The sequence below is a fragment of the Centroberyx affinis genome, unplaced genomic scaffold, assembly GCF_046629955.1.
Source record: "Centroberyx affinis isolate AG114_WGS23_722 - 3 ecotype Tasmania unplaced genomic scaffold, CSIRO-AGI_Caff_v1 ptg001599l_1, whole genome shotgun sequence".
Classification (NCBI taxonomy): Eukaryota; Metazoa; Chordata; class Actinopteri; order Beryciformes; family Berycidae; genus Centroberyx; species Centroberyx affinis.
The window spans coordinates 13523-25043 of NW_027280045.1; the positions used below are offsets into that span (position 1 = coordinate 13523).

Genomic DNA, 11521 nt, shown 5'->3' on the forward strand with positions numbered 1-11521 from the left:
TGTGTGTGTGTGCATGCGTGCATGTGTGTGTGAGACAATTGAAATTATAGAACAATGTATTCTGATGAAAATTAATAAAATGAAATTCTGTAAATATGTCTTTCATAAAGAAAGTAGAGATATATGGTGTTTAGATATTTTGCATGAACAATTTTGATAGGATTACTTTCCTCAGTGCTGTACTGTATTTTGTGTATATTTATTTAACTGTCAAAATCTGAAACGTTTTTATTATTTTTTATTGTATTTTTATGTAGCCCCAAATTATCAAATGATATCACCTTGTAACTTGAAAAGTTTTTTACTGCAAGTCAACCCATTCTGTCTCCTTGTCATCAATGGCATGATGTACAGCACTATTAAAATAAAAAGATCATTTTCAACATGTGGGATGAAATCGAGCCATGTGCATCTGTTTGACTTATACAAGCATAACTGTGCAGTCAATGCTGAATTTAGTTACAATTTACATTTTAGGCAATAATGTAGATTTTTGTTCTTTCCTCTGTGATGACTAGCCATAATCATCGTTAGGAATGTGAACTGAGAGCACAAGGCGGCTGTGGACAGCGTGCCATCCTCCTGTTTGGGGGAGATGTCCCAGGGGCTACAGGTGCGGGGTGACTGGGCTCAGCACTGCCATGCTGGGCGGCAAGAAGAATCTCCTTTATCAATTCAGCAGAGAGCAATGTCACCGTGTGAGTGTCGTCCCAGGGTTTCTTATCAGGGGCCCCCTGAGCTGTGCTTCAGGGAACAGGCTGGATCACTCTCTAGCAGAAGAGCTTCGACTTCAGCTAGCCCAATGGCCCTCAAGGAGTAACCTTTAAGGCAAGCTGTAAGTCTTCATACGGGCAACATCTGTGAGAGTCTGTCTCAGATGCTCAGAACCACAGACAGCTAGCCAGCGCCAAAATGCTGAAACATGGAGAGACAAAGAGTGGGAGCACCCAGTGCACCCAGTGAGCACGCTCCAACAGGCAGCTGTGTGGAGCTGAATGAGCGAGAAGTTAGCCTAGGAAACCAGGTGAATAGCTAGCCTAGCCAGCTCAGCTAACAACCAACTAGCAAAGACACTCAAAGTATAGGTAGCCAACCATTGTAGGTGAGGGGGACTGAGAGCAGTAACCCAGGGGCAAAATGGAAAAGTAAGCCTAGCTAACAGGAAAGGTAGCCAAAGTTAGCCGACTCGGAGCGAGGCCACCTGAGCGTGAGTGGACATCGACTAACTAGGCCTAATAGCATTTAAGGCTAGGTATGGCGGACCAGGAGCAGTTCCCTCCCTGAGTGGCGAGTATCAAACAAGACAGAGGGAAATACTGACCTGAGGTGTGCCATCGCAGCAATCCAATTAGCTCTGTGTCTGGACTATGAAGCCAGCGGGAGCACCAGTGTGAGGAAAGGTGGGCAGAGGAAGAGAAACAAAAAGCTGGTTGCCGCCTCTGGAAGATGGAAAACAAGGCTCCAACCAATAGCAGGTTTTGAGGATACAAGCAACTAGCTACAGCTACTTTTGTAGCTAGGCTATACCTACCCAACTGAACATACTGAAACTGTTTTCAGGAAACAGATTTCCTGATCACAGAGACATAAAGTTATGTAGACATCGTGCCCTGCGTCATCAGTGGTCACGCTTGACATTCTGGACCTAGCTTGTTTAAGACTATATTAGTGTTAAACACTGCCTCTGGCGGTTAGGAAGAATGAAATATACTAACAACATTATTTTCCACACACGTCATGTGTGGCCGTTTTGTGCCCCTGACCATATGCATCACAGATAGGAAGCAAATCTGTGGTTATGATCTGCTCTCACATGGAATGACATGCAGAAGATATGTGTTTGTTGAAAATGTTCATAAATGTATCCTTGTGTCTCTGCAGTTAACTGAATTCGCCACACCAACTCAAAAGACCCATTCAAATTGTTTAACAACATGATTCACCATAGCTATCACGTCTTACTTAGAGGGCAGGATGTAATCTATTAAAAAACATGTTTTTGGATTATTTGAACATGCATTGCGTTGAAAAAAGAGTGCATTGGCAAAATAATTTTAAGAATATGTCTTTAAGCAAGCAGGAATTTTAAATAGCCTATTGAAAGATTTTAGATGCATTACCTACAAGACAAGTCTTCCTCAGATCTTTGCCACAAGAGCGGTATGAGGGCGCCGGTGTGACGTAAAAGGAGGAGAGACTTTTGGCCAATCAGCATCAGCCGCTCGTTCATCATCATCACTTCAGTATTTACTCAGTGAGAAGGTGGGCAGCTCAGATTGTTGTGATAAAGGAAGTTAGACAGCCGAAATAGATATCTGGCACGTTGGACATCGACTGCACAGGGGGGACAGGCCGGTGAAACGAGTAAGTATCGAGGACATCGCAAAACATTTTTATGTCAGACAGTGCCAGCCAACATTTCTCTCAACCTGTTCGCTAGCTAACGACAGATAACCTCAACAAGTTGGCTAATTTGACAGGCTTTTACCCAGGCTAACGTTACCAGGCATGAGCTACTATCAGAGACAGTACTGCTTATGTTCACCACTAAACCAGGCGGTTATTTAGCACAACTTGTCAGCTGTTTAGCTTACTAATTGGCCACTGGCTGTCACACTGACCATTTAAAATCAGCTGTCGTGAGCTAGCTATTTGCTACGTGTCTGTATCATGCGAGACTGATCGTATTGTGAACTGGGCTTGCTTTGTCTGGTGGGATACTCAAAATCCCTGGCATTCTTTATCCATGTGAGGTGGCGTGAGGAGCGATGTATTGGCTAGCGTTAGCCTGCTTATTTGCCTGTATCCTCAACACAGTGCTGTGAAGGAACTGATTTCGGTAAGTGTATCACTATTTCTTCTTTCTCAAACATAACTTTTCGTCCTCTTTCTTCAGGATGGATAGTGAAGATGACAGTGGCCTCCGGTCCCGTACCCGAGCTCTCCCTAAGATGCCCATCTTCCCCGACCTAAATAGCTCTATTGTTGGGGACAGTAGTCCAGGAGAGGATCAGCAAGGCAATGGAGACAACCACATAACCAGCAATGGTGAGAGAGACTGAACTCCCTCATCAGCAGGGGGCAAGGGAAGGTATCCCCCTTTTTGTTAATGCAAATTATGAGATGCAAGGTGCATTTTGAGTGTAGATTTTCAGAGGACATTGATGGAAAACAATACTTTGCCTCCTCATCTCTCCCCTTTATGAAAAGTTAGTAATTATCCCATTAGTTATCACTCTACATAGCTGACATGGCCAAGGACATGAGATCATGTGTAGTACTATGAACTCGAGTATGGTTTGTATGGTTAACCAGGGTAGATAATGACTGCTCACTTAACAGACAGGAAACAGTGGTAAGTTAACTGATCATTGGAACTGATGATGACAGTGAAACATTGGACTGATGTGTCTCATGGGGCGACATGACCCATCTGTCAGTTTAGATGAGAAGCTTTAAACTCCCACACCTTTCCAGCTAAGAAGCAAAGGTGTAGAACTTGAAAATAAAATGTACTGTTAGCTAATAAAATGTATAATTTAATAAGTTACTTGTCTAAGACAGTTGTCTTTGTTATACTGTTTGGCCCAGGTTAGATGTAAGAGTTCATTGATATGTTGCTGGATGGGTAGAGCACTGTAGGTGTGAATGAAGTCAGTAACTTAATGTGGGGTTGTACCAAAATGCGGTAGGAACCTAAAGTGAACCCTATTGAAAATACGTTACGCTCATCTGGTTGTGTAATTTATTGGTTGCCTTGATCTGGCTTGATCTGAAGGCATTAAAATATTTTGTAACTTTTATTTTGGTGGTCATGTGCATTATTGCTGTTTTAAAACGAAACAAAATCACCCATATGATTCACCGGATCCAAAAGATGTTAAATACTTTTGAGAGTTTGATGCAAATGTTATAATTTGTTCATGAAGCATCTTGGCCATTCAGTACATTTTGACCTTTGGTTCAGTAACCGTATACCCTTCAGTTGGAATTGTTACAGCACCGCATTTCTTGTGAACTTCAAAATGAATCACTTCCACCATAACCCATATAATCAGAGGTCAGTCATGTCACAAGGATTGCCCAAGTCTCCAATCATGAGATCTTTACAAGGTATTTTGTCACATCGTCGTCAGACAACCGTCAGGCCTAAAAGAAAGAGGGCTACCAAGAATATGACTGGTTGCAATTGTACTGCTTGGAATAACCGGAGATAACCTTAAAGGCAATCGGTCAAAGTTGCTTAGCTAGTCAGTACAACAACAACCACTAGTTTCTACTTCCCAGACACTGTCTTGGGTCTGAGGTTTGTCTTTTTTTTTTAGTTTTGCGACATTGGATCTAGAGACCATTGTGATATGACTCATACATGACACAATGGTTCCTGCTATTCCCCTGACCTTTACTCTTGAATGACACCACAACTAACAAACTGTCAAGTGTTTCAAAATCAATAAAATGAAATGTTGTTTATATCCCTTAATAAAAGGGACTTTTAATTCTGCATGAAGAAGATTGGGATTTCTTTTCACATGCCTTCTCATCCAATGCCCCTGTTGCAGGTTATCTGTTGGTCATTATCTAAATATTTGATTTAATGTGAGTCAGTGAGTACAGGTCAAGGTTCTTTTAAGACGGGGTAACCTGGCAACTCAGCTGGCTCTGTTGTCAGTTTGGGTGTGTCCAAAGGACTGTCAGCTTCATTTTGATATAGCAAGCTGCCTCTTACAGGGCAACTGGTTGATATGAGTCTTACCTCACTGTATGCTATGTGTTTTGTATTCTCTTTTCAATTTCAGGAAAAATTGAAGTGGAGCATATGATCAGCAAAAAACTACAACTGAAAAGGAAAGCAGAGGTTAGTCAATGATTTGGGTTTGGAAAAGGCTTCTCCTGCATGTTAGAATGGGCCTCTACCACAACCTCCTTTTCCCTGTTAAAGGAAAAAACATGAATAACCCAATACTGCTCAAGGCTTTCCACCAGGGTTGTTTTACTATCCTGCCAACAACCAGTCATTTAGCTCAGATCTACAGCACACCTCCAGTGTCAGAGATGCAGCTTTGTTTTATTTTAGGGACTATTGCTATTTTTAGAACAGACATTACCATATACTGTAACCTCGTCTCATAGAATAATGTGTTAAGGCTTTGATTAAATTATGAGTAATCCCAAAGTCCAGTTGGTTCAATTGTTAGGTTTATTTACTTGTTAAAACAGTTTGGCTGATTTATTCAAACAGACATTGTTCGAGATATCCACTGTGGAGCCAAATCCCTGCTAGACTGATTCAATCTCTCTTAATCCTGTGTGAGCTCTAATCTTATCATTAAACCCTAGCAATCTGATTTGGCCCAACTCTTTTCAAATCCTGTTATTATTCCAACATTAGGAAAAGGAACTAATAAACAGAAATATTGCCAGGATGATGCAGTGATCTCTCATCTAGCCTACATTGCTCTCCTGACAAAGTTCTCACAGGAGACTTTATGGATTGTTTATGAAGATGCTATGCCAGAATGTGCTATAGGCCAGTTAAAAACCAGATATGAGATGGATAACTATAGGCTTCTCTCTTATTGGTCATTGTTAACCAGACATTGTTTGTTTACCAAGGTAAATCCAATACACCCAAGGTGACTAAGAGGCCAACAGGAATAGAAATTGTAGAATGAATGAGAAAGTGCTCAGTTCCTTTTGATCAGAGGTGAGATCAATTTCTGTGGAACTGGCTTTCACTTGTTTTGCAGTTGCTGTGATGCCTTAAGGAAGGAATACAACAGTTTATTCATCAGAAAATGAATACATGTTTGAAAATAAATTAATCATGGTTTGTCCCTGTGGAGCATGAGACAAAGTTAAGAAAATTTCTTATGAGGCCTTCAGCAATCTCAAAACGGTGAATTAACAGTTGTTTACAAAAGAAGCCCAATAACCTCCCGGGTCTGTTGGATGGATATCATCATCAAGTGGGTTTGAATCCCAGTCGATACTCTGTCACCACAATGTTATAAAATGATACAGTGATAAATGATACAGATACTGTGCCATCATCATGCTAATTTAGAGCTCCTATTGGCTTGAAAGAATTCTCACTGTTCACTCTCTTTTATTTGATTTGCATTATTCGCTGGCATTATTTGATTTACAGAGCTGATGAGCCAGTGAATACTACAACCATGCAGCATTTCAAAAAAATACACTTCCACTTTGTGGAAATTTGGATGCTGCTCACTGACTGAGCAGGTAGGGGTTCAGTCAGTGGCTTGCTGTAGGGCACTTCGATAGCACTTAAGAAAATTATTTTCTCCTCAACGTCTTTTATTAAGTAGTGTCTAATAATAAAAAGCAATGTGAAATGTAATTGTAATGATGAATCTTCACACCTTAACACCAAATCTTCACACAACTCCTACAATTCCCTTCATGTATTCAGAAATAACTATATGTCATTGCCACAAATGCGCTGTGGAAGTGTACACAATGTGTGTTTGTTATAATATTTGCAGTTGCAATGATAACCTGTTCTGTCTCTTGCCATTGCTCAGCACCTGAAGAGTGACCTGATGCGTCAGTTTGATAGCCAGGTCAGTGAGTTCGTGGACAGTCTGGTTGAGGAGTCGGCCAGCCTGGAGCCCGCTCCTGTACCTGCTGTCTTCTCACCCCCACTGTCAGACAAGGAGAGGAGCAAACTCAGGTATTGCCTTTCCCCTTCTTTAGCCTATCAACTCACATGCTGTTTTGACCCACCGGATGTGGGTCAAATAGTATCTGCACATATTTCTTGAATTTTGTTTTAACTTGCATGAGTACCAGATATATGGGGTTTTACCACATCAGGACAATGATTTCCTATTCCTCTCTTGGTCCTGCTCACCCTTCCCCTCCAACAAATCAGACTTGTTGGTCACCGTTGTCACTCTGTTTCCCTTCAGGCATTTTCGGCCGCCCCAGGGCCAGGGCAAGCAGTTTGTCAATCGCAGGTCCCTCTTAGAGTAAGTTGACACTTGGATGTAAATGAAATGTAAATGTAACTGCATGTGACTGAAGTATGAATCACTGAGATCTCTGCTGTTTGACATATACTTGTATGTCTCATCTCACCTGCCTATTTTTCCACAGTGAGCTGTTTGAGGTGAATCACATCAGGACCATCTACCACATGTTCATCGCCCTGCTCATTCTCTTCATCCTCAGCACGCTGGTGGTAGATTTCATTGACGAAGGCAGGTAATATATAAACCTTGGCTGGCATGCTATGAAATACACCTTGGATTTCTGTTGAAGGAATGCATTGTCTAACACTGATGTCTCTGAACTTGGTCTGAGGGCTGGAACATAAAAACGATGAAAGATGTCTTGAGCAGAGGCTTCAAGTTTCTCATCTCTACTGTCTGTCTTGATTCCCTCTGCTTCAGACTGGTGCTGGACTTTGACCTGCTGGTCTATGCGTTCGGACAGTTCCCCCTGGTGGTGTGCACGTGGATCTGCATGTTCCTGTCTGCGTTGCTGGTTCCCTACACCCTGTTCCAGCTGTGGTCGCAGAGCCAGTCTGTCAGTCACCCCAAGCTGTGGAGCCTGATGTTTGGCTCAGCGTTCTTGCTCTACCAAGCTCTGGGCCTGGGATTCCTGCCTACCTACATGGTGGTCAGCAACAGCATGCCACCTGCATCCTGCTTCATCATCATACTGGAACAGGTAGCTGACCAGTATAGCTGGGTCTGGTTTGATCATTCACAGTTAGAAAGCTGGTCTTACACTTTGACATAAAGGCAAATGGATGGGAGATCAGCGTTGGTACTTGAGTAGAGACTGTGGTCGAACTTGTAATGGTCTCTAATATGCGCCTGTGTCAGTTTTGATCCTGTGTCTGATTCCAGGTGCGTCTGATGATGAAAGCCCACTCCTATGTCAGGGAGAATGTTCCAAGAGTCCTGGCCTGGGCTAAAGACAAGACCAGTATGTAACCTGCCAACTACAACACATTCTCTCTCTCTCTCTTTGACTTAGTTTTGTTTCTGTGTGTGTTTCATGCGTTCTGTATTTGCCGTTTGGCACAATTTCTTCCTCTGTCATAGCTACTGGCTTTCTCCCCCTGATCACTCCCCTTTTCTCTCTCTTTGTCCGTTGATTAATAAGGAATCTCTCCTGTTATCTCCAGGTCCCGGTCCGGTTGTCCCTCAGATTTCTCAGTATCTCTACTTCTTGTTTGCACCCACTCTCATCTACAGAGACAAATATCCCAGGTAAAATGAGCCTTTCATTATTTTTCCACTGGCACTGTTGATGTCCTCTGATAACTGAACACAGAGCACTGTCTTCTTGCAGCCCATGTGATGGATAAAACCTTGTTTCTCACTTCATGCAGGAACCCAGTGATCAGATGGGGTTATGTGGCCACAAAGTTACTTCAGGTACCAACTTTTGTTTAATAACAGACCTAACCTGTTTTTATAGGCATTGGTTGCTGAAGAGTGCAGGAAAAAGATATCGGCCCAGTTTCATGACTGATAATTTCTCTCCCTCTCCCACCTTCCTCACCCCTAGGTACTAGGCTGTCTGTTTTATGCCTATTACGTGTTTGTGCGGCTGTGCATCCCTCAGTTCCGCAGCATCAGTCTGCAGCTGTTCGACCTGAGGGCCATGGTCCTCTGTGTCTTCAACTCCATCCTGCCAGGTAGGTCCAGCCAGTAGATCCCAGGATGACCTTTACAACAGATAAACTTTGCATACACCCCTTCACTTCGCTCATTCTTTTCAATTTCATGTATTCATACAGGGAGATGAGAGGTGCAGAAATGCTGTGTTATCTACTGCATTTTCATGACAAGTTGCCTTTCTTTTTCTCTCCTATGTAGGAGTGTTGGTTCTCTTCCTGGCATTCTTTGCCTTCCTCCACTGTTGGCTCAATGCATTTGCTGAGATGCTTTGTTTTGCTGATAGGATGTTTTACAAGGTACTTTACTTAGAGAAATTCTGCAGAGTCACTTTTAGTCATCTACTACGACAAAATTTTAATTAGTTTCTTGATGTATTTTACACTTGACGCAATTAATTTTGATTCCACATCACAGGACTGGTGGAATTCAACCTCTTTTGCCAATTATTATCGCACTTGGAATGTAGTGGTCCATGACTGGCTGTACTACTATGTGTACCGGGACTTCCTGTGGGTGAGTGGTTTTGCTAATGATGCAATATATACGCTATCATAGTTGAAAACCACATAGTTAAAACCACAGCAGCAACGTTCTGCTCTACCATATTGATGTTGATTTTTATTTTATTTATTAATGCTTGCACAAATTATATCCTCAGTATGAAACACCATTTCAAAATGTCCTTAACACATTTTACATAAGTTTATCACTGATTTGAAAACGCATTGATGCGTTATCATGGGCTTATGTTCATCTATGAGCTGCCTCCCATCCACTGGTGTTTTGACTTGTCCGTTCTCTCTCCTGTCATCGTTCCAGATGTCCCGGAAGCGTTTCAGAGCGGCAGCCATGTTGTTTGTGTTTACGGTGTCTGCGGTGGTCCATGAGTACATTCTAGCAATCTGCTTTGGCTTCTTCTATCCCGTCCTCTTCTGCCTCTTTATGTGCTTTGGAAGTAAGGGGAAAGACATTACACACCACTCTTTACCGCTCTCTAAAGATACATTAATTTGGCAGGACAATGTCAAACATGTTAGATTCTCAATATATCATTCTATCCTAAACTTGGTGTCAAATTTAGTTAAACCAACTGAAAAGACTCACACAAAAATTTGGTCAATTTATGTGACTCTCTGACATTATCTTTTCATTATGCCTCCACCCTTTTCTCCCTTCTTCATCTCCTCACAGTGATGTTTAACTTCATCCTCCATGACCAGAGGAAAGGTCCCATCTGGAACATAATCATGTGGACATCCCTCTTCCTGGGTCAGGGGGTCATTATCTGTCTGTACTCCCAGGAGTGGTATGCCCAGCGCTACTGCCCCCTGAAGGAGGTAAAGTCTAGAGCATTGCCCAGTGCAACCTGCTGACATGCTGCACTCAAAACACGTTCAGTATGTTTTATACCCATGGCTATAATTCAGCTGAAATTCAGTTGTTTTTGCTTTGCTGAGCTTAATGAATACGTTTGGTGATTTTGGATCTATATATATATGATCCTCCTCTTACATACTTGTAGTAATTGGACCTGCAGACAATATTGGCTTCCAAGTCAGCTGTCAGTTCAAACGGTGAGGTCCGTTGCTAGCCTGTTGCTGCTAACAATGAGCCCAAATGTCAATATATCTCCAAAAAAGCCAGTCTGTGAAAACGATATGGCAACCAACCGACGTATTTATATCCACAGCCCTGGAAAGCAGTCCGCACACTGTCCGCAAAACTAGATCACGCCACCAGTAACGCACCTTCACCCCACAGCAGTCTGTGCTGCAGCAGAGAAAAACAGTTCTGTGATTTCCTGATTACTGAAAGTGTGTGTAATGATGGAATTGTGTCATGAAATCAGAGCTAATTTTAATTTATTTACTACTGCAACTTTTCAGTTTACTCTCAACGCCCCTGTGGAGCCAACAAATGGCTTTTTTGGAGATATTTTTTCATACCCTGTTTGGACTCATTGTTGGCAGCAAGAGGCCTAGCTGACTCAGGAGTCAATATTGTCTGTGGGTCCAAGTACTACAGGCATGTAAAAGACAAATTATATATAAGTCCAAAATAGCCAAACTTAGCCTTTATGGTTAGACAGAAATTCAGCTTAATATGATGGTGTTTTTCGTTTCAGCCTTCTTTCATAGAGTTGCTGAAGCCTCGCTCCTGGAGCTGTCACCTCCAGAAGCCTGGTGATGCTCTCTGATAGGCTGTGACCTCCTTAATGGACTGCTGACATCAAAGACCATCACTGATCAGGAAGTGGAGAGAGAGAGAGGGGAGGGGACCAGCCTTTCTATTACTGTCATGACGTTTATTCTTTTATGTTCCATTTTGTTTTATTGCACTGACGTCAATTCCTAATGACATGACTGAGTTTATTTATCAATGTATGGAGAAAGTCTGATAAGTATCTGGTGTCCCTCTCTCTGACAGAAAATTCACAACGATGCCTTACTTATCTTTTGTTTTGTTTGTTTTATGTTGTTAAAGACAACCCCTTTACAAAATTACAAGTTCACATAAAACAAAATGTGAACTGTTTTTTTTATGTATTATTTATTTTTCAGATGTATTCCCATTCCTTTTGCCTTGATCAACTCTGTGAAACTACTCTGTGCCAAGATGATAATCATGATATGGCAGCTGAATGCAAACACTTACATTATACTCTTCTCTCACATATGCAGTAATGATTTATATTTAACCAAATTAGCAAATCCTACTCTAATTGTTCTAAGGACACATTGTTTGGAAAGATGTTCGATGTTATTTATATTCACTGCTAATAGGAGTCAAGGAACCTGCCAAACAGCCACTGTTTGTTTTACTGTGTAAATCTTCAGGGAGCCTTGGCTCTGTAGTGGCTG

The 11521-nt window shown here is 41.9% G+C and overlaps 1 protein-coding gene across 1 annotated transcript; it reads left to right on the forward strand.

Moving 5' to 3' along the window:
• The first annotated feature begins 2897 nt into the window (after positions 1-2897).
• Positions 2898-11320, forward strand: LOC139651149 (sterol O-acyltransferase 1-like). Its single transcript, XM_071528005.1, has 15 exons — positions 2898-3048; positions 4800-4858; positions 6549-6697; positions 6936-6995; positions 7123-7230; positions 7419-7698; positions 7881-7959; positions 8162-8246; positions 8369-8414; positions 8548-8677; positions 8859-8956; positions 9075-9173; positions 9480-9615; positions 9852-9997; positions 10786-11320. Exons 1-15 carry the CDS (start codon positions 2898-2900, stop codon positions 10855-10857), a joined length of 1698 nt encoding a protein of 565 aa, XP_071384106.1. The 3' UTR covers positions 10858-11320.
• Positions 11321-11521: the final 201 nt, after the last annotated feature.